Source organism: Loxodonta africana, chromosome 3 (genome assembly GCF_030014295.1).
Source record: "Loxodonta africana isolate mLoxAfr1 chromosome 3, mLoxAfr1.hap2, whole genome shotgun sequence".
Lineage (NCBI taxonomy): Eukaryota > Metazoa > Chordata > Mammalia > Proboscidea > Elephantidae > Loxodonta > Loxodonta africana.
Genome location: NC_087344.1, coordinates 193,335,426 through 193,359,817, shown reverse-complemented (window position 1 = coordinate 193,359,817; position 24,392 = coordinate 193,335,426). Strand labels below are relative to the sequence as shown.

The 24,392-nt window shown below is 35.6% G+C and overlaps 2 protein-coding genes across 2 annotated transcripts; both read left to right on the top strand.

Moving 5' to 3' along the window:
- Window positions 1-266: 266 nt before the first annotated feature.
- Window positions 267-6,381, top strand: LOC100658696 (olfactory receptor 6K3-like). Its single transcript, XM_023553944.2, is given in 3 exon segments — window positions 267-414; window positions 1,828-2,727; window positions 4,698-6,381. Coding segments are annotated over 3 exon segments (1,107 nt in total). The 3' UTR covers window positions 4,757-6,381.
- Window positions 6,382-15,426: 9,045 nt separating this feature from the next.
- Window positions 15,427-16,709, top strand: LOC100658413 (olfactory receptor 6K3-like). Its single transcript, XM_003414973.3, has one exon. It carries the CDS (start codon window positions 15,460-15,462, stop codon window positions 16,405-16,407), a length of 948 nt encoding a protein of 315 aa, XP_003415021.2. The 5' UTR covers window positions 15,427-15,459; the 3' UTR covers window positions 16,408-16,709.
- The last annotated feature ends 7,683 nt before the right edge of the window (window positions 16,710-24,392 follow it).

Sequence of the window (24,392 nt, the reverse complement as noted above, 5' to 3'; positions counted from 1 at the left end):
CAACTTCGAGCAGTGCACCTGTTTGTTCACTTTGCTTGGAAGTAAATATGTCCAGATGTGCGATTGTGCACTGATTCATGGGCTCTGGTCAATAGTTTGGCTGTATGGTTAGGGATTAGAAAATAGGTGACAAGGAGGTATGGAGAAGATGTGGATAGACCTCTCCGAATGGGCCAAAGAATTCAAGATATTTGTGTCTCATGCTAATGCCCACCAAAGGGTGACTTTGGCATAGGTAGATTTTAACTATCAAGTGGTAGAATGACATGTTCTGTGGAAATCAGTTATCCTCTTCTCCAGTCACTCCCATCATTGCCCAGTTGGCTTATGAACAAAGTGGCAATGATGGCAGAGATGATATAGCTACAGCCATTGCTGAGTGCCCAATCTACCAGCAGCAGAGAACAACACTGTGTACTTGATATGGAACTATTCCTCAGGGCTATCAGCTGGCAGCCCAGTGGCAGGTTGATTACATGGGACGGCTCCTATCATGGAAAGGGCAGTGTTTTGTTCTTACTGAGATAAACAATATGGATATGAATTTGACTTTCCTGCACACAATGCTTCTGCCAAAACTACCATCCATGGACTTACAGAATGCCTTATCCATCCTCATGGTATCCCACACAGCATTGGGATCAAAGGACTCACTTCACAGTAAATGAAGTGTGGAAATAGTCCCATGCTCTAAGAATTCACTGGTCTTATCGTGTTCCCCGTCATTCTGAAGCGGCTGGCTTGGTAGAATGATTGAGTGGACTTCTAAAGACACAATTAAGATGCCAGCTACATGGGTTGGGGCAGTGTTCTCTAGGAGGGTGTATATGCTCTAAACCAGCACCCAAAATATGGCACTGATTCTCCTATAACTGGGTATCATGGGTCCATGAATCAAGACAAATGACACATACGTAATAATGGGTTTAGTCAGGATTCCAATGTAGACCACAGGCTACATTCTAATTCCCTAGAACGGAGGCCTCCAAAGAGGAATGTGCGAAATGGTCTGGGTGGGGAAGGAAAATGGAACTTATTTTTGTGTTTATTCAAGCTTCTTATTTTTAAAATGCATTATTACAGAAATACATATATTTTGCATATTATAGTAAGAAGACCTGGTGGTGCAATGTTTCAGCACTCAGCTACTAACCAAAAGGTCTGCAGTTCAAACTCACCAGCTGCTCTGCTGGAGAATTATGTGCTGGTCTGCTTCCATAAAGATTCCAGCCTTGGAAACCCTATGGAGCAGTTCTACTCTGTCCTATAGGGTCACTATGAGTTGGAATCAACTCAATGGCAATGGGTAATAGTAGTAGTATATTATAATAAATGTGTGTAAGTTATAAACACAAATACTAATATTAGAGGTTAAGCTAAAATTTTACTCATGTGTTTGTACCATTAAAATCAGTCGGAGACTACTACTTCTGCAGAAGTGCATCTGGAGGAGCTAATGAGGGGAAAAAATGGAATATTGGTCATATGTACAATAATGTGAAATTAGAAAACGAACAAGCAGACAAAAACCTCCAAGCTATTTCCCCAAGAAATTATTAAACCATAAACCAGAAAAAAAACCCAGTGCTGTCGAGAGGATTCCAACTCATAGTGATCCTATAGGATAGAGTAGAACTGACCCATAGCATTTCCAAGCAGTGCCTGGTGGATTTGAACTGCTGAACCTTTGGTTAGCAGCCGTAACACTTAACCACTATACCACCAGGGTTTCCTATTAAACCATACATCTTATTTATTTTCTTTTCCACCTCCTCATGAGCTGGTGCAGCTCTGCTGGGGATATAGAAACTGGAAATCTATAAGTAGTGACTGAATTTATCTTCACGGTGTTTTCCTGGCTTCAGGGTGGCAGCCTCTTCTACTTCTTTCCTTTATTTTTCATCTATACGTTTATTGTCATTGATGACCTATTGATCTTGGCTGTAAGGTTGGACAACAATCTCCACAATCCTATGTATAATTTTATCAGTATCTTTTCATTTTTGGAGATCTGGTACACCACAGCCACCATTCCCAATATGCTTTCCAACCACATCAGTGAACAGAAGTCCATCTCCATTACTGGCTGCCTCTTGCAGATGTATTTCTTTCATTCACTTGGAAATTCAGAGGGGTTCTTACTGATCACCATGTCCATTGACAGATATGTTGCCATCTGCAACCCTCTTCGTTATCAGATGATCATGACCCACCCCCCCCTCCCCGCGCCCCCGCTATGTGCTCAGGTCTCTGCAGGCTCCTGTATTTTTGGCTTCCTCATCCTGCTTCCTGAAATTGTGATTATTTCTACACTGCCCTTTTGTGGGCCCAACCAAATCCGTCAGATCTTCTGTGATGTGGTCCCTGTACTGAGCCTGGCCTGTATAGGCACCTAAAAAAAAATGATTCTTACTGAGGATGTGATTCATCCTATGGCCATCATCATTGCTGTCCTAATCATATTTTATCTTTATATAATCATCACTGTAATTCTGAGGATTCCCTCTGCTGAGGGTTGGCAAAAGACTTTTTCTACCTGTTCAGGCCATCTCACTGTCTTCCTAATCTTCTTTGGCAGTGTGTCTCTCGTGTACTTTTGTTTCAATGCCACTTACCCACCAGTTTTAGACACAGTCATTGCACTAAAATTTACTGTCCTTACCCCATTCTTCAATTCCATTATTTATAATCTGAGAAACAAGGATATGAAGGATGCAATTAAAAAACTCTCTTGCCTTCAAAAAGTGTTGAACACTTCTGGAGTTAATTCTGAGTCACAGACTGCTGTCTATTGTTTTAATGTTTTTCACACTGATGTGGAGCCAATTGCGACTCAGAGCGACTCCATGAGGTTTCCACAGCTGTAAATCTCTATGGAAGCAGACTGCCACATCTTTCGCCTGCAGAGCCACTGGTGGTTTTGACTAGACAACCTCTTGGTTAGCAGTCAATATCTTTAACCACTGCGCCTCTAGGGCCCCTTAGAACATGAAATTACTGTATACCTACTTTTTTCAGCGTTGAAATTTCTATCTGTTACCCTGATTATTTTCCCTGTGTCTATAAAAAAAAATGCTTATAACTCTTTGTGTCATCATTGTGAAACTTGCTGTGTACATTATCAGGAACTTTTTTATATGGTTGAGTACCTTTGGTTTCTTTTCTTAAAGGGCTATAGTTAACAAAAAATTGTTCAGCACTTTCGAGGTTTAGAATTGCAAGGTTTGTACTTCAGAAGCTGTCCGTGTATTTTGTCTCCCTTCAGGTAGCAGGTTTTGAGAAATATTTCTGGTAGGATTATGGATCATAAATTACCTGATTGGGTTTATCCAGAAGGAGATATATAAGAAAAAGCCAAAATAATATTTAAGAAAGTAAGTTTTACTTTTATTTTTAGCTAAGAAATTAACTCTTTATTAGAATAATAAGTATATATATTTTAACAAGACTAAATTATTAATGTTTCCAGATGTGTTTGAGATAAAATTATAGTGTGGAATACTATTTACAGAAATAAACTTTGGTACACAGAGATAAGAATTTTAGTCATTGTTTGCCTTTTCAGGGCTAGGCATCTTCACCTTCCTTTAAAAATTTGTAGTTAAAATCCATCTTTGTATCTATAGAATGGTCATTTCAAAAACATAATGTATTTAATCTTTTAATTAAATAACTATAAAAATTTCACCCTCTTGTCATATCCACTACTAAACTAACTCTCTACTACCATTTATGCAAAACCATTATAATTGTTTTTATAAAACACAAGTATAAATGTTGGCATGAAGATAGCAGTTTTATCCCATATGTTTAACTTTTCTTTCTCAATAAGCTAATAAAATGGCCAAAGACAAGGTCAGATTAATTTTTTTAAGGCCCTAAATGCAGAAAAAAATAATACCAGTAACCAGTTGCTGTTGAGTCAATTCCATAAAGACCACGATTTTCTATTGAGTAATTCAGCAATAAAGGGGTCCCTGGGTAGCACAAACAGCTAAGTGCTCAACTACTAGCCAGAACCTTGGCAGTTCAAACTCACCCAGAGGTGCCTCAGAAGACAAGCCTGAAGTCTGCTTATGAAAGTCACAGCCTTGAAAACCCTACAGAATACTACTACTCTGTACTCATGGGGTTGCCGTCAGTAGGAATTCATTCAATGGCAACTAACAGTAGTGGTTATATCAATATATTAGCACAACCAAACAAAATACAAAATCAGCCTTCCCAACATACATGATCTTAACCCCCCTACCAAAAAACAAAAATTGTATAAGTTCTGAGAAATAGGGGAGGATGACTTAAGTGGACAAAATTTGAATAATGGTGCAGATGACAAAATTCAAGGGAATTCAAGAAAACAGCATATATGAGAGGCAATTTTGAAGTAACTATTTCAATAAAAGTGTTGGCAATTCCATGTCTAGAGCAAGTTGGAGTTTGATATATGTAGATGGGGATGGGGAAGAGGAGGGCGAGTCAGTTGGTATCTGGTATGTCCCTGTACATCAAGTGGCTGGCCCTGATATTTTCTTTCCTAGTCTTCATTAGAGTTGGAATAATAAGTAAAGCTATGACATCTCTCGATGGCACTGGGGTCTTTTTTTTTTTTTGTGACATCTAGCTACAGAAATCCTGGTTTAGAGTTCCACAATTAAAAATGGAAAAAAAAAATGCACATTCATGATTGTCTGTAACAGATCTTGGATATGCAGGTAGCTACACCATTCTTGTCATAAGAACTAGACCTCTGACCTAACAAAAAAATAACTAAAATTAAAGGGCTTCTTAAAAGGGCAGCTGGGAGTGAGGAAAAGAGTCCTGATTGGATTTAAAATGTTGATTCTGCATGGTGTTTGAAACTGTATCCAACTGTTTTTGGACCTGAAGCAGATTAATAGTTTTAAAAAAGAAAGAATTCTAAAGCAGAAAAACAAACAAACAGTAATGTCACCAACAAAAACCCTTCTTGACCAAGGAATGTGCCTCACAACTTTATGGCAGCTTCCCCAGGAAATCTGTATTATTTTTCCATGGGCAACCAGAACTCAAAACTTATATGCAAACTTTCCTTAAGTTTTTAGCAGCATGGGTTGGAGAGAAAAACGAACAATGGGTGCAAAAGACCTTGAAGTACAGCATTCACTCCAGTGAAAAACTGCAGAAACTGTATACATGAGTACCTATATACATAAAAAAAAAAAATTGCTGCTGAGTTAATTCTAATTCATAGCAACCCTATAGGACAGAGTAGAACTGTTCCCATAGGGTTTCCAAGACTGTAAATCTTTAAGGAGCAGACTGTCACATCTTTCTTCCACGGAGGGAGCAGCTGGTGGGTTCAAACTGCGGACCTTTCAGTGAGTAGCCAGAGCTACCTTCCTACATGCCCAAATAATCTAGTAAAAGAAAGACAGCAGGAAAGAAAGGAAGGAAGGAAGGGAAAGAGGGAGGGAGGAAGGGAAAGGAGGGAGGGAGGGAGAGAAGAAAGAACGAAGGAAGAAAGGAAGACAGGAAGACAAAGACACAAAGACCATAGAAGGGAGGGAGAGAGAGAGGTTACAAGCAAGGAGGAGGAAAATTCACTTCTTTTCCTTTGTGGCTAAACTATGTTATGGGAGACATACACAATTTCTTACATAATTGGATTAGAAAAATTTTTCCTTCTACAAAGATTAGCAAGCATAAAAGCAACCACAGAGAGAGAGGGAGAGAGAAAAGGAATGAAGTCAACAAAAATGGTAAGGGGGCAGAGTGGGTAGCTCCAAAAGCCCATTCCTTTACAGAAACACTAAAAAGTATGAGCAAAACTATATGAATTAAATTTGCTGGAACTCTAGGAAATAGTCAAAATTTCAAGCAATCAAGAAAAAAGGCCACTTAAAAATTATAGGGGAGCTTTGCACCATTTTTAATTGCTCTTGCTAAACTCTCTTCCCCGGCTCTATGGTGGTCTTGAAGATGCCAGCCTGTGTTCCAGGTGTGGGACACTGTTCTCTGCTTCCAGGGGAAGCAAAGCAGACCTTGTTATTAAAACTTGTGTTTATTTTGACTTGTCCTGAGGCTACCTGAAGGACTGAGACACGGTAGTTGCCTTGGTTTCTCCTAACTCAGAATTCTGTCAAGAAGGAAAGTGGCTTTGTGGAGGGCATTCTTTGAAAATATTGAAAAGCAAATAAACAACCCACAGTTTCCTGGAGCAAAATATTATAGTAGAGGCAAACAGTAAACACACAAAAATCCTGAGAGGAAAAGTTGGGAAGACAAGTTCTTTGGGGAAATTGGGCATTGAAAGTTCCTGTGTATACAGGGAATTTAGAAAGCTGCATGGATGCCCAAGGCAGAACAAATATTCAGTACCTGAGGAGACCCTCAGGTCTCACGACTCATTGATCTTTAGTCTCAGTGTAAGCAAGAAGTGAAAGATAAGGAAGAGATATGAATGGCTTGGCTGAGCATTGTAGTAGTGCCCAAACACAGAACCAGTACATAAATGCAGAAAGAGTATATTTTCTTTATTTTTCTTTTCATCTTTTGTTGTTGTTGTTGTTGCTGTTGTTGCTTTGTCTTCTACAATTTTCTGTCAAAACACTAGTGAGTCATAAGCTAAAGAAACAGAGACCATACATGATAAAGAATACAGTATTTAGAAAAGACTTTAAAAAATCGATCATACAAAAAAAAAAAAAAACTATAGCTAACATTAAGCAACGCAAACAAATCATGAGGAGGGTGAAAACCTGTTTCCCAGAGTTACCACATTGTAGTATTCAAAAGGCACCGTTTTCAACAAAAAAAAATTATGAACTATGCAAATAAACAAGAAATTATGGCCCATTCACAGAATAAATTAATAGAAACTGTCCCTGAGGAAGCACAGACTTTGGACTTACTAGACAAAGACTTTAAATCAATTGTCTTAAATAGGCTCAAAGAGTTAAAGGAAAATTTGGCCAAAGAGTTAAAGGGAATCAGGAGAACAATATTTCAACAAAGAGAATATCAATAAAGAAAGAAATTATAAGAATGAAATAAACAAAAATTCAGGAGCTGAAACATACAGTAACTTAAATGCAAACTTCTCTAGAGGATTTTAACAGTATATTTGAGAAGGCTGAAGCAATAAACAGTTAACTTGAAGATAGGTCAATTGCAATAATCCAATTTGAGAAGCAGAAAGAAAAATGAAGCCACAGTACAAGACCTGTGGGACACCATCAAGTTTACCAACATACACACAATAGACGTTTCAGAAAGAGATGAAAGAAAGAGGCAGAAAGATAATTGTAGAAATCCCAAAAACTCCCCAAATTTGATAAAATTTATACACATCCAAAAAGCTCAACAAACTCCAAGAAGGATAAACACAAAGAAAGATAAATACACAGACACATTATGAACAGACTGACAAAAGACGAAAACAAAGAGAGAATCTTGAAAAGGGCAGAAAAGAAGGAATTATAAGTGGTCCTCAAACACTAGATTTCTTGACAGAAACCATAGAGGCCTAAAGACAGTAGGATGACATCTTTAAGTGCTGAGAGATAGGGATAGAGGTATATATACAGAGAAATTAACCAAGAATTCTATACCCAGGGAACATAACCTTCAAAAATAAAGGAAAATTAAGACATTTCCAGATAAATAAAGCTGAGAAAACTTGTCATTAGTAGATCTGCACTTCAAAATATGCTGAAGGGAATCTTTCAAGCAGAATGAAGGAGACTAGACAATAACTTTAGACTGTATAAAAAAGGAAAGATATTGATAAAGGTAACTACATAGGTAAACACAAATGCCCATATCATTGTAACTCCTCTTTTTTTCAAATATGATTTAAAAGACAAATACATTAAACAATAATTGTAAATATATATTGCTGAGCACAAAATATGTAAAGGTGTAATTTGTGACCGAGAAAAAGAGAAAGAGCTGTATGGGAGCAGTTTTGTATGCCACTGAAAATAAAATATGAGAAGCAGAAAGAAAAACAAAAGAAGAAAAATGAACAGACCCTATGAGACCCGTGAGACACCAAAAAAAATTAATTCAAAAGAGACTGTTTTAAATTTTGGAGGTTAATTGTCATCCCCATGGCAATCACTAAGAAAAATCACTAAAAAATATACAGAAAAGGAAATGAAAAAGGAATCAAAATGCTATACTATAAAAAATCAATTAAACAAAAAAGAAGGCAGTAATGGAGGAATTAAGGAACAAAAAAGGTGTAAAACATTTTGAAAACAAATAGCAAAATATCATACATAAGTTGCTCCTTATCAGTAATTGCTTTAAATGTAAATAGATTAAATTCTCCAACTAAAAAGCAGAGATTGGCAGAATGGATTAAAAAAAAAATGGTCCCACTATGTGTTGTTTGCAAGAGACTCATTTCGGACCCAAATACACAAATAGATTGAAAAATGAGGGGATGTAAAAAGATTTTCCCAGCAAGTAGTAACCAAAAGAGAGCTGAGTGGCTATATTACTATGAGACAAAATAAACTTTAAGTCAAAAATGTGTCCAAGACACAAACAATGACACTAAATATTGATAATGGGTCAATCCATCAAGAATTCATGAAAATTATAAACATATATGCCTCCAGCAACACAGTCACAAAATATAAGAAACAGATACTGACAGATTTGAAGGAAGAAATAGACAGTTCTATGATAATAGTTGGAAATTTTGATATCCTATTTTCAATAATAAACAATAAGAAAGAAGACAGTTCCATTTACAACAGCAGGTAAAAGAATAAACTATCCACAAATCAATTTTACCAAAGACATGAAAAAATGCTATACTGAAATTACAGAACATTGCTAAAAAAAATTAAAGGAGACGTAAATAAACGCAAAGATATTCCATGTTCACAGTTTGGAAGATTTTATATTGTTAATATGGTGATACCACCCAAAGTGATCTATAAATTCAATTCAAACTTTATCAAAATCTCAATAGCCTTTATGGAAAAACTGACCTTCAAATTCATAATGGAAATGAAAAAAAAAAAATTGAAAGGGTCCTCAAATAACCAAAACAATATTGAAAAAGTAGAGCAAAGTTGAGGGGCTCTCAATTCCAGATTTCAAAACTTACTACAAGCTACAGGAATCAAAACTGTGCGGTACTGGCATAGGGACAGATATATAGATCAATGAAATTGAATTAAGTATACAGAAATAAACCCATACATCTATGGCCAATGGATTTCAACAAGGATTCCAGGACAATATATGTAAAAGAAATAATATATAGAAATAAATGTGTCAAATGAATTAAAATGGTGGAATATGAAGAGAAAGTAAAATAACTATTCACATGTTTCATAGTGAGTTGCAGCTTTTTAGAGTTACTTTTAACTGCTTTGTTATTATTTGTTGTCAATTCTTTAACTGAGCCTTATGTTTTGTAATTTTTCATTCATTAAACAAATAACTATGTATATAATTATAATTTTTCAGTAATTACCAAATGTAAATATATATATTACATATTATAATCTATTAATATATTGGAATTTTTTCAATAAATCTAAAATGGCTACTATTATATAAATTTCCTAGATATGCCTTTATGTACTCCTTGAAGGCCCCAGGACACTGCCTCTGTCATTTCTTTTCATGGAAAAATCTCTGAGATAGATGCACAAAGAAAGCAAAACAGAGGAAAACCATCATAATTATCTAAAACGTTGGCCCCAAACTTCAATATGGAGCTAGTAGATGGACCTTGTGGAAGACCAATTTTTTGTTGTTGTTGTTGTCGTTTCCCCCGCCACCAAGGTAGGCTAAGTGAAATAGAAACAAATCATGCAAGCCCACTCTCCATTTTTCATTTTATCTCTGATACCCTTCCGTATATTGTATCAATAATTCCCAAATCTTTGATTTTGGGTTTTTAAAGCAATATTCTTCTCTAGGATGCATTGCCTGGCATCATTTGAGATATTTCACCTTTACTTTAGATCTATGTGTTGGGAGATATGTGTGTGTTGCTATAACTAGCCTGAGAGTCTCAAATCTGGAAAAACTTCGGACAGATTCATTCTTTATGTGGATTCACAGAAAGTCAGATTCCCTATTTAATGCCAAAGATTGAAAAAAACAAATAAAAAAAAGATTTTATGGGAGGCACTCGGAAAGCACCAGTACATGCAGAACGTACCATCTCATGATGCCCTCTCATCATGGTGACCCTATGTACGCCAAAGTAGAATTGTGCTCCATAGAATTTTCATGGCTGATTTTTCAGAAGTAGGTACCTGTCTTTGGAGGTGCCTCCAGGTGGACTCAAACCTTCAACCTTTCGGAGAACACCTAAACCCATTAATCATTTGCACTACCCACGGGCTCTAAAAAATGGGCAAAACACAGAAAATATGAATAGCAACTGGGATTTGAAAAAGACTAAAGGAGACTACTCCTTATAACAGGAATGAAAAAAAAAAAAAAAAAGAATAGAATATTCTTTGCACCCAGAGAAAACTGACAAGTATTTTGAGGGATGTGTGAGCTCTGAAGTATCATGAAGATCAAAGAAGGTTAAAGGTGTTGTAAGGGAAACTTAAATTACTATCTTCATATATTTAAATGGCCATTGTGTAGGTGAAAAATTAAATACAGAGTATGAATCTCCAGAGACAATAAGACCAAGAGGAACAAAATATATACAAATAGAACTTTCAGCACTTAGAGATATTTAACAGTGGTATGATTCCTTATTAGCAATCAGAAGCCAGAATGACACAGGTGATATAATTGCATTTGAAAGTGACTTTATATAAGTCCTTTCCAACATTGGTAGAGCTCATGATTATATAATGTTCTATTAGATCGGTCCCATTTTCTCCAAGATCTTTTTGTGAAAGACCTTACTAAACTATTCCTAAACCCTAGAGAATTTGTGATAGTGGAATCTTCTATACTACATTACCTTTCACAACCTGTTACTTATCCTTTGCCGAGGAGACTGAAATAATTCTCAAATTCAATATGCTGGAGAATCAAAATACTTATTTGTATAAGTGTGAAAAGCATTTAGGCTAGGACTTGATTAACATAATAACCCAATTTAAAGTTACACCCCACAAAGCTCATCAAAATGTAATTATTGTTGTTGTTAGTTGATGCTGAGTCTGCTCGGACTCACGGAGGCCTTATGTATAACGGAATGAAACGTTGCCCAGTTCTGAACCATGTTCATGATTGTTGGTATGTTTGAGTCCATTTTTCCATCTATCGTGTCAATTCATCTCACTGAGAGTTTTCCTTATTTTCACTGACCCTGTACTATACCAAACATGATATACTTTTCTAGTGGTTGATCTTTTCTGATAATGTGTCCAAAGTAAGCAAGTCAGGCATACATTTATGATGCCTCCACTTTTTTGTATATGAAAATATGAATAAAATATTTTGTTTGAAAAAGCACAACTATGTTTTCATTTGGGCTTTTTTTTTCTTTTAAAATTGTGCATAACCAGTTATCTCTGTTTCTTCATGGTTTTATGTGTTTATCTTGATTTGGAAATTCTCCCTTACTCCATATTGATAAAAGTAGGCTCTTAAATTTTCTTTCAATCAATCTTTTTCCTTCTATTTGCTATTTAATTTTTGGATACAGTGTAAGGTGAGGATTTAATTTTTTTTTTTAACATGGATAGCTAATTATTCCAGGACTTTAAATTAAATAAATCAATTTTCTCCCACAGTAGTAAAGCCACCTTTTTTCTATAATAACAATTAATTTTTTCCTAGCTATCTCTGGACTATCTTTTATGATCCTCTGATTTATTCATTTATTCATGTTCTTATACTATATCGATGGCATAATTACAACCTATGATAAATTTAAATATCTAGCAGCAAAAGTTTTGTCTCAGTTGTCTTCATTTTCCAGATTTCCTTGGCTATCCTCAAGTATTTACACAACATAAGCAGTTTTAAATTATTTTGCCTAGTTACTTATACAACCACAAATAAGAAAACATCAATGTGTTTGTTTTTGAATGGCAAAATATATGTTATATTAGAAAAATTAATATTTTATGTTAATAACTCTTCCCATAGAGGGAAGAACTCAATATTTGATGGCAACATGATATGGTCATAAAGTTGCTGGAGCTATTTTCACATGGCAGAGAAGTGAAAAGAAAATTATAGACAGTTAAGGAGAGAATGGAGGAAACCAAATGGTATACAAGAAGCACCAACCAATCTTTGACATATTTTGTGATAAAAAGTAAGAAATATAAAGATTTCAGCTGAATCAATATGAGTGATCTGAAGGAGAGCCCTGACCACATGGTTGGGAAGAAAACTTGATATCCTTCCCTTTTATTCAGTATTGGCACAATTTTCCAACAGACATGTTTTTGATGGCAATAGTTTTATTTTTGTTTATATATTTATAGACAATACTCAACATATTGTCAATAAGTCACCTTTAATATGGTTCCATTTCTTGTATTGATATAAGAAAAATGGGTCCTATCAAAATTCTTCTTCAAATGGCTCAATCTAACTCCACACCTATCAGAGAGTGGCTGGTTAAATGATAATAGTGACTTATTATTTAGGACTAACAAATTTCAGCAAAATTTGAAGTCTTCCTTTAAGCACTGGTTCCCCTCTTGAAAATCTAATGAGAGAAGGGTGCAGAGGGTAACTTTCTGCTAATTAACCCCCTGAGGGAAGAAGCTGCTTTTTATTTATTCTGAGGGGATAAAAAGCTCAGTGGAGCCTTCCTTCATTTCTGTCATTTCCCTGTGAGACCTGTGACTGTGGCTATAACTCCCCTTCTGGAGGGCATACGGGTATATTTAGGAATGCAGAGACCCAGGGAAAGGAACGAGCCCATCTGGTCTTTGGCACAGGTGAGTATAATTTCACTGAAGTATGGGGAGAATATATTCATTTCCTATGTTTGGGAAGAGAAGATTCACACTCTACAGACTCAATTAATGAAGATTTGAGGACGCTTGAATCTTGGCATAAAACTAAACATGAGGCTATGAGAAAGTCCATTTCTGGCGTCTGCAAATATCAACCTGTTGTTCAGACATGCTGGATTTCCTTTTAGAGTCAATTATACTTTCCCTTCCTACCTGTCTTACTCTTGGCTTTTTCTAGGTGTAATTATGTTTGGAAGTCTGATCCAAATATGGTCACTTAAAAATAAACTACTTTTATATGCCTAATGCATGCCAAGAATTGTGAAAGATAAAGACAAACTACACCCTAACTGAGCTCACAATTTAAGGAAGGTGAAAAAGAAACCAGACAGCTTCAACACAACGTGATAAGGGCTACAGCAGAGGATTGCTAGAGAACAACCCTCCCCCCTCCAAAAAAAAAAAAAAAAAACCCACAGATGTGTGTGTGTGTGTGTGTGTAGGGAAGGGAAGGACACAAGGCCGCAGGAGCAGTTGGAAGGATTCCTGAAGGAGGCAATGTCAGAGATAAAACTTGAAGAAAACCTGAGAGTTAAAAGGTAAAGAAGAACGAATAAGAGGATCTTCCAAGAAAGGAGTTAAGCGTTCAAAAAATCAGTTATCAATGGGTTAGCACAGTGAATTTGGAACACTACCTGTAGTGCAGCATGGGACACTAGCATACGGGGAATTTTGAATATGTTGGTCTAATGTTCTGGAGACAGATCTGTGCTGGAGACAGAGATATGGAATAACTGAAAATTGTGCAATAGGAGTTCATCAACAGAGAACACGAGAATATGAGATTAGAGACCAGAGCATGGACCTGGAGTCACACTCATCTGCAGAATGGGTAAAAGAAGATAAGTCCATGAGATATAAAATCACACACACATAAACACAAAACATACACTAACAAAATGCTGGAGAAGAAGCTTCTACATAAGTAGAAGATAAAACTGGAGAGATTGATTAGTTTCATGTAAACCAAGAGAAACAGCCTGCAAGGAGGAGTAATAAGCAATTTCTGATGCAAAGATGGAGTTATAATATAAAGGCTGAAATTTTTCCATTGCTTTAGGATTTAGTATGTTACTGATCACCAGGCCCTTCTTCTCAAGGATTTCATTTTACTTGGATCCACAATTAACATCCATGGAAGCAGCAGTCAAGAAATCAAATGGTGTATTGTATTGGGCAAATCTACTGCAAAAGATCTATTTAAAAAGTATGAAAATGCAAAGATGTCACCTTGAGAACTAAGGTGCACCTGACCCAAGCCATGGTATTTTCAATTACCTTATATGCATTCAAAAGCTGGACAATGAATAAGGAGACCAAAGAAGAATTTATGCCTTTTAATTACAGTGTTTTGAAAAATATTGACTATACCATAGACTTCTAGAAGAATGAACAAATCTATCTTGGAAGAAGTACAACCAGAATACTCCTTACAAGCAAGGATGGCGAGACTACATCTCACATATTTTGGACATGTTTTCAGGAGGGACCTGTCCCTGGAGAAGAACATCATGCTAGAAAAAGTGGAGGTCAGCAAAAACTAGGAAGACCCTCAACATGTTAGGGCCGCAGTGTTTTGTTATGTTGTATATAGGGTTGCTACGAGTTGGAACCTACTCAGCTGCACCTAACAACAACATTACTGATAAACAGGGCAGATGATTTCTGTATAGAAGCATAGAAAGAAGTCAAACAGCATATGGATTAGGAGTGTATCTCCTTTAGGAAATATTGTTTACATTGTTCTTTTAGAAAGCTTGGCTCTGAATGGAATGACAAAGCTAACATCTATTGAGCATTTAACTAGACACTTTCATACATTAATTCATTTAACAGCTCTACTATTACAAGGTAAAAAAGAGGACTTTACCACTTTTCACCAGCTCATGTCAGAGAAAATTGAACTAATTGTATAGTTGTTTTAAATTTCATCTTTTTTGAGGTTAAAATGTTGGGAAGAAGTACCATTTATATAGAGACCTGTAGCCTAAATTACCTCTCAAATATATTAAACACCTTCTGAGAACAAAGGAGCTTCTTAATGGCCTCTTTCATATCCTTATTTCTAAGGCTAAATATAATGGGGTTGAAAAAAGGAGCAAGTACAGAGAATGTAAGAGCAATAGTGGTGTCCCAGAAGAGTGTATAAGTAGCAGAAAATCTGAGGTACATAAGGCCTCTATCTCTTTTAGATAGACACTACTATTTTGCATCTACAGAGTAAGATGTTAAGGCTCAGAGAAGTAATGTAACTTGTAAAGTATTACTAGAGTAATAAGAGACAGAAAGAATTCTATCAAATTTGAGCTCACTCTTAAGATCTCCCAAATTAAAAAAAACAATGATTGAAAGATATAGGCAAGTTACTAATTATTTTGAATTGGGAAAGGTCATAATAAAAACTACCAGCTAACCAAAATAATATTTATGTTTACACTGCAACAATTTCCGTTATTCATGTGTGCCCTCTTCCTTATTCATAGGTAGCTCTGCTGGGGATATGGAGAATGCAAGCCTATCAACAGTGACTGAATTTATCTTCATTGGGTTCCCCCAGCTCCATGAAGGTGGTTTCCTGTACTTCTTTCCGTTACTTTTCATCTACATCTTTATTGTTACTGGGAACCTAATGATTTTCTTTGCTGTGAGGATCGATATACGTCTCCACAATCCCATGTATAATTTCATCAGTTTCTTCTCATTCCTTGAGATGTGGTACGCCACAGCCACCATCCCTAAAATGCTCTCCAATCTGATCAGCAAACAAAAGACCATCTCCTTCATTGGTTGCCTCTTGCAGATGTACTTCTTCCATTCACTTGGGAACACTGAAGGTGTCTTGCTGACTGTCATGGCCATTGACAGGTATATAGCCATCTGTAGCCCACTCCACTACCCAACAATCATGACCCCCCGGCTATGTGCTCAGCTCTCAGCAGGCTCTTGCGTCTTTGGTTTTCTCATCCTTCTACCTGAGATTGTGTGGATTTCAACCTTACCCTTCTGTGGTCCCAACCAAATCTATCAGGTCTTCTGTGATTTCTCCCCCTTATTGAGTTTGGCCTGTACAGATGCTTCCGTGATCCTGGTGCAAGATGTGATTCATGCTCTTGCCATTCTAACGACAGTTCTGATTATTTCTCTTTCTTACATCAGAATTATCATTGTGATCTCGGGCATCCCTTCAGTTGAGGGCCGCAAAAAGGCCTTTTCCACCTGTTCTGCCCACATTGCTGTCTTCTTACTTTTTTTTGGCAGCGTGGGCCTCATGTATCTTAGATTTTCTGCTACTTATACACTCTTCTGGGACACCGCTATTGCTCTGACATTCTCTGTACTTGCACCCTTTTTCAATCCCATTATATATAGCCTGAGAAATAAGGATATGAAAGAGGCTATTAAGAAGCTCCTTTGTTCTCAAAAGGTGTTTACTATATCTGAGAGGTAATTTAGGCTACAGATCTCTGTATAAATAGTACTTATTCCCAACATATTGACCTCAAAAAGATGAATTAAAACAATTACGCAATTAATTCAATTTTCTCTGATATAAGCTGGAGAACAGTGATAGCCTTCTGCAGATCTGCAGAGATGACAAAAAGAAAATAAATCTTCTCTCACTTTCTAGGGACTTGGGAATATTTTCTACATCTCTAACGTTATTTGTTTAGTTTTAATTATCTCTTTTACTTCAAAATGGACCATTATTTAAATAGTAATACTTGCATGTATTACCTTCACTATTCAACCTCTTCCCCACCTTAGATATTTAATCTGTCTTTACAATACCGTTAATGTCCTTACAAAGTCTACATGGTACAGAGTACATGTTAATTCCCCATGATACTAAGGTTATTTGTCAAAAACCACTTAGTAAGATACTGGACAAAGAGAAGCATGGCTTCTGACACCCAGATTGCAGACTTTATCTCCTAACTCTGTGCCTTTTCCTCAGTGATTTTACAAGACATGCACCGGTATGATCCAGGTGTGATACTGTCATTATCATGGGAATAATGAACTGTACTTGATATTGGTTTACTATACAGAGCAATTGAGTAGATCAATTGGAAAGTCTGGAAAGTTTCTATCTCATGTGGAGACAATGGAAGGGAGTGTTAACACATACTAATTGCATGTGTTTATATTTATAGTTAGTGAAATTTATTAGCTATTTAATTCATTTCTCTAAAATAATTGTTTATTTTGCCTTTCATATTAGCGCTAAAATATAAAATTGTATAGTAATTTTAATACAAATGCATTTTAAAATCTATACTTTTTAAAACTCACAGTTACGTTCTAAGAATTATTCATATTCCCATACAGTGCTTATAACCATCAGTTTAATGTTGTCTATTTTGCTGATTGAATATGCTAAATCATTTCTCTATTTTGAATGATTATATTGTTTTTAGCCTGTTACCATTATAATAAATTTGATGATAATTTTCTTGTATAAAACCTTTTCTTATTTTTAAAATTTTTGCTTCAAAATACATTCCAAGAAGCTGTCTTATTAAAAGAAATTATGCATATATGTTTGTGATTCTAGGGAAAATATTGCTTTCTTAAAAGGTTGTACAAATAATGCATTAATGTGACACTTTCAATACAACTTAAATAACATTGCATTTACATACAGATTAAGTAAAGAGATCTGGTTATTCCATGGAGAATATCAATTCTTTGACTGGTAAATTGAAATTGTAGCACTGCTGTAGTAGTGTACTGTGGTAGACTGAGTTATTAGTCTCTGTCTTTCACCTCCCTGTAACAGAAATACATATCCATAACCTTGCAATGAATGGAATCTTGGAGGATAAAGTATACTTTCTTGATCCTGGACTTCGGACTTGGCCATTTTTCCTTCATTGGTTATTGAGATGTTAGATGGACATTACTGAAATTGAAAATGTCCTTTTGTAGTTGGGTTTGCCTTCTTATGCTCTGGTGATCCACCATAAAAGTTAAACATAGCCCAAGTAGCTACTTCTCTTTCATCTTTGCCCACAAAACGAGGCCATGGTTCAGAGGATTGCAGACATGTGCAGCTGATCTGAACTCAGCCTGTGGCCTGAAGCTTTGTGCCAGAGTCCAAAACCTGGAACCCAGAGCCTGAAGTTCATCCTAACTCAGGTGGGTTGCAGCAGACTCACAGATTCATAAGGGTGAGAACAAATGATTGTTGCTTTAATAATACTCATGCATCTTGAGATGGCAGAAATATATTAGCTAGAGGTTGTTATCTGAACCTTAAGATATTATATTAGGTTGTCAGGTTCGTAGAATTGCTTTTAAATCTAATTCTATCATTTCCAGAATGATTACTTGCATCAAATGTATAGTTCTTAAACCATGTTGTCTGCTGGACATACTAAAGCATTTTTACAAATTAAAATAATCTGAGATATTTCAGAAAAAAAAGCATGAGCTGAAGATTTGATACTAGATGGTGGGTGGTGTGGGAGGGATATAAGATAGTCATTCTTTGGAAGTTCTATTCTCTTTTCTACACCATTTATTTCATTATTTTTGTGTCTCAGTGTCACCTTGTATTTAAACTGTGCTTGAAAATAAAGTTGTAACATTAAAAATATTTTAAGGTAAAATAAAGACTAATTGCAAATTTTCTTCAAAGCATGAAAATAGGGAATGTCCACAACAGATTGAAGATGGTAGACGATGCTACCATTTTTCATATATATATATATAAAGTGCTACGGCTGCCAACCAACAAGTTGGCAGTTTGAATCCTCCAGGCGCTCCTTGGAAACTCTATGGGACAGTTATACCCTGTCCTATAGGGTTGCTATGAGTCAGAATCAACTTGACGGCACTGGGTTACTGGGTATATATTTTTGTTTGTTTTTGTACATGAGCAAAATGTTTTCAGTTAATCCAAACATGGTACAAAATTAAAATGCACTTATATGATATTCAGTGCCTAGAGACTGATGTGTCACATAAATTGTGTACCTTTGCCTGAAAGAATAATATTGTAACCTGACCATACAAATGCCAGTAAGTTTCCATTAGTCCTTAAACTAGCCCAAGCCAGATTTGGACCAGCCCACATGCTCAGAAGGGCCAGCTGTGACTGCTAATTGACCTCAACAAAGGATGCAGCAACAGGAGGAACCCATGAGGAGGAAAATTATCACTCAGACCCTATTCTGAAGCCAGAAGTCCAGCAAGAACCATGTCACCTCCTCTTTCCTGGCTGCCTTCTAGAATTTTCCTCCCTAGTACACCTGCGCAGCTGCCATCTTGCTGCCCAAATCACAGATAAGCCCTGCTTCCCAGTAGCTTAGCTTGGGGAGCTGGATCTGAGGAACTTCCTCCTGGCACCTTGCTCTGTGCATTGCAGTAAATTTACTTTGTCTTTCTCAAACACCATTGTCCAGTTAATTGGCAAGTCTGAGCACACCAGACAAGAAACCACCTTTTAGGGTTCGGGAACAATATTGCCTGTATATTTGCTTTTGGGGTTTAAAAAAAAGTTTACTTTAAAAATGCCTTCAAAGCAACAAGAAAGTACAAAAATTCTAGTAGAGAAATTAGCAAATGATATGGGCAAGTTATAGAAGAGAAACCCAAAATACTAATAATTATGAAGGGAAAGACTCTTTAGTAATGCCAAGCATTAGTGGGAATGTGGAGATAAAGACAAGCATGCTCACAGCCGATAGGAATGTAAACTCGTGGAGACATTCAGAGAAAAATTCAGTAGAAGTTAAATTGAACTCAGGTGTATCCTCTGTACTAGCAATACTGATTTTAGGATTGTTTTCCAAACACATTTTCGCATGTTGGTAAGTTGACATGAATGGTTATTGTTTGGAGTATTGGGTAGTGGGAGGCCATCTGGGGACGTATTATATGGAAAGGTATTTAAAATATATTGAAGGAATATTCCAGAGGATGGAGCAGCTGTTAGATATGAACTTAGTAAATATAAAGCAACATAAATAATTCTTAAAAAATTATTCTTAGTAAAAAAATTCAGCAAGGCAGTGAAATCAACTCAATATAACTAATGAAAATTAAAAGTACGTGTACATGAAACAAAAATGCATGTTTTATGAGAACACATACATAGACAAAGATATGTGTCAAACTAAAATAGTTTTATATAGAGGAAAAAATAGGAAAGGGAATGAAAATAAATGGTAATAAACAAAGAATAGATTTCAAATATAAATTGTATATGTAAAAATGTTTTTCATAAAAAAATTCACATGGAACCAGTGTTCTGAAATTTGCTTTCTAAATTAAAAATACATTCGTTTATGTATTTGCAAGTCATAGCATAGAGGTGTGTTGTTTCCATACTAAAAGGCTGCAGCATAACATTCGGTTATGACTGTACTTTATCTTATTAATTGCTATGCTGAAAATTTAGTTTTTTTCAATTACTTATATTCATAAATAAGGCCACAGTTAAAATCTATGTATGTTTGCACACTGTAATGTTGTTGTTAGATCTATTCCTAGAAGTATAACTGCAGCATAAAACTGAATAGATAATGCCAAGTCACCAGTCCAAACACTATAAAAATGTATACACCCAGGGAATTTAATTCAGAGTACCTATTTCAGCGTATTATCCCAAAAATGGCATATCACTCCTTGTATTCTTTGCCAATCTAATTAGGCAAAACTAATTTAAATTTATATGTATTTGAAAATCACCAGAATAGAATAGCTTTGCGTATGTTTACTAGCTAGTTTAGCTCTTTTTTGTTGTTGTTAACTGCTTAAGTATTATCTATTGCCAATATTTCTATTGAGTTCTTTGTTTTATAAATTTCAATTCATTGAAAAATTGCTATTTCATTATTGTTATAATGGTTTGGCAATTACAAAATTAAAAAAAGTGTCTATGAGGCATATTATAATCTATGAAAATATTGGTTTTTTTTTTTTCAGTAAATCTAAAACGATTGCTACTATGTAAATTTCCTAGCTATGCCTTTGTGTACTACTTGGCGACTACCATTACTTGGTTTTGTAACTGATGTATGGCATTAAATATAATCATGGATCTACAACTAAATATCTTACAGTATAAGTAACCAAAGTCTTTTACAGAGTCTTATTAAATAAATACAATGCTTAAAATTATGCAGACCTATACATTCCACTTAAAATTTCTGAGTAATGTTTTAGAATGGAAAGGAATATAGCACATATTGTAGGCTCAGCTGTCAATCCAAAACCTATATTCAAGCTCCTTATTCTTTGCCTACTTTTACTAAAGGGGTTCTCACCATGGAGTTATGGGCAGAAATCTGCTTGGGTTTCTGCATGAGCTTGTCACTCTTATTACACAATTTACTGCCTTGAACGTGCATATAATGCCTGGAGTTTAGAGACTCATTTTGCAACCATGAGAAAAAGGCCGAGAGGATCAGTTTATCAATTAGAGATTGAAATCTATATAGACTATATAGATTTGTATATACTGTATAGATTATTACTTGAAGCTCAAGGAGCCCTGGTGGCACAGCAGCTAAGCACTCGGCTGCTAACTGAAAGATCAATGGTTCAAACCCACCAGCTGCTCCGTGAGAGAAAGATGTGGCAGTTTGTTTCCATTAAGCTTTATAAAAAGCCTTGAAAATTCTATGAGGCAGTTCTACTCTGTTCTATAGGGTCACTATCAGTCAGAATCACCTTGAAGTTCAAATCATTCCTGATACAAGTGCAAAATTGTTTTAATTACAGCTTTAAAATCAATAATCAGTTATGCATGTTTCAGTACAATGTTTGGCATTATGCTGGAATAGTCAATGTGAAACGAGAGCTTTAAGAAAATATGTTTCTGGCTGTCAGTTTCCATGTAAACTAGTACTCATAGAAAAAAATGTATTTTTCTAAAATTCAGATTTTGATTTTTGATAGTCATCTTCATTAAAAGGAATTAAAACTTTTTGAAGATGAGTTTATTCTATATTTTAGGGCAGAAGAAATTCAAGGAGAGAGTGGAATATTTTGTGGCTTAAAAGCCACAAAAGATATTCACAAGATTCTAGAGTAAAATTTTTTAAAAAATAAATGAGAATAAAAAATATATGGCCAATTAAAAATAAATTAAGCTTATAAAAGCTATGTGTCCGTTCTAAAAGCTCATATCCATTGAGTCTATTCCAATTCATAGCAATTCTACAGACAGAGTAGAACTGCCCCATAGGGCTTCCCAAGGCTATAATCTTTACAGACGCAGACTGCCACATCTTTCTCCCATAGAGTGGCTGGTGGGTTTGAACCACCCACCTTTTGGTTAACAGCCAAGCGCTTAACCAGTATGCCACCCAAGGGTCCTTATATATCCTTAATGACAGTAAAAAAAGAGAAAAAAAAGCCATTCAATTCAAAACCTTTTTTTTCTTTTTTTCTCTTGGAATAACTAATATATTTGATTTGGATTGATTGAGAAAAAAATAAATTCGTATGTTGGTTTTATGAAAGTTCAAGATATAAGTCTATCCAAACACATTTATTAGCAAGAATCAATATTATATTAAGTATTAAAATATGTTCAATATATTAAATATTAAAATAAATAATATAAATATTAGCTTGAGATTCTTTTATTACCAGTAGAGATACTTATTTATGTCCTTAATTGCAAAAGCATTTTAAGGCCTTTCATATACAATTGCATCTTCATTTCCATATCATCCAATAAGAGCTGAAACGAGATCAGCACTTTGGAGAGATCCTTGAGAAATTCAAGTAGCATTCACTTATATGTTAATAGTAATAATAATAATAGAGATTTAACAAAACTCTTAAACTAACAGAAACTTTGAGAGTTAATTGTGGCAGAGGCTCTAGAATTGGACTTTTAAAGTTGAAATCCGGCACAACCACTTGCAAGATGTGTGACCCTGAGCAGGTTACTTGATTTCTCTAGGCAACAGTATCCTTGTCTATAAAATTTGTGTAATAATACTAGTCCTTGTCAAGATTAAATGAGTTAATATAGTTCCTACCCTGTAGTAAATGCTGAATAAACATTGTCTTTTATTGTTGTTGTTAGTGGCCGTAGAGCCAAGTCCAACTCATGACAATCTTATGTGACTACTGTGCCAATCCATCTCACTGAGCCTCTTCCATGCCATCTCTGGGTTTCTGCTTCACCAAACTTGATCTTCCTATAGCAATGGATTCCTTCTGATGTTGTGTCCAAAGCAAGTGATTTGAATAATGTTCTGTTGTGATCTATGAAGTTTTCATTAACTAACATTCTAAAGTAGATTGCCAGGCCTTTCTTACTAGCCTGTCTTAGCCTTAAGCTCCACAGAATCCTGTCCACCATGGATGACCCTGCTGGTATTCAAAATACCAGTGGTATAGCTTCCAGCATCATCACGACACACAAGAGCTACAACAGCAGCAGATATAACAACCTCATTTGCTTAGTTTCCCTTCAGTAAATAAGATGTTTTTTCTGAGGTGTTTATAACCACTGGTCTTTGATCTTATCAATATAAGATCTTATCACTATCACCTCTGGGCTGCCAGTCCCTCCTACTACTGTTCCATTGCTCTCTCCACCATTCTAATGAGTGTTCTTCTCTTCTCAACTCCCAAAATGTACAGAAATGCTTCCATTTCTCCTCCAAACTCCCCCAACACACAGGAAGAAGATTAACAAGAAGAGAAGAATGTGGAAGAGTTCTACTACTACATATAGCTGCTGTTTTAATAATAAATGTAATTAGTTAAAAAAAATGCTTTTATGACCTTGGTTTTGTGAATAATTTGCTATCAAAAATCCTTTATTAGAGGATAGCTTGAGAAGAAATGGGAAGACTTGGTCACTAAAATGAAGAGTAAGACCTGGTTGTTATATCCTGATTTCATAAGACAGCAAGTGTGACTTCATACACAGCTTTGCAGAGTATAGGAAGACAGCATATCCCCTACTGGCACGAGGATGAAGTCTTCCTACTTTTTCTACTTATCTATACAAGAGTGAGACCTTCAGGAGTCAGTCAAAGCCAGGATTGAATCTTCACTCCACTACTTCCAAGCCTATGACCTTGAGCAATTTATGTTCTTTTAGACTTCAGGCAATTTTCGATGAAGCCTTGTCTGAATTCTTAAGGGAGAATTATTTGCCTTCTTCACACACTTTGTTCTTGTATTCGTAGGGAGCATACCATCTCGTATTTTAATTTATATCAATTTCTGTCATCTAAATTAGTTAGTGATTTCTTTCAAAGAAAAGGAATTACATCACGCTCCTGTTTTATAATCAGAAATGTTAATGACTAAATAAAAACATGAAAACAATTCTGATAAAAGTAGCATAAAAAACTGTTAATTTGCTTTAGCCTCAGGGAGACTGCCCTGCCTCAGTTATTTTTCTTCCTAGAAAGGTCTCTGAAAGGTATGCACAAAAAAAAGGCAAAATAGGGG

Bases quoted from the DNA above. Each gene is read 5' to 3' on its own strand.
- LOC100658413 (XM_003414973.3), top strand. From the start codon at position 15,460: ATGGAGAATGCAAGCCTATCAACAGTGACTGAATTTATCTTCATTGGG.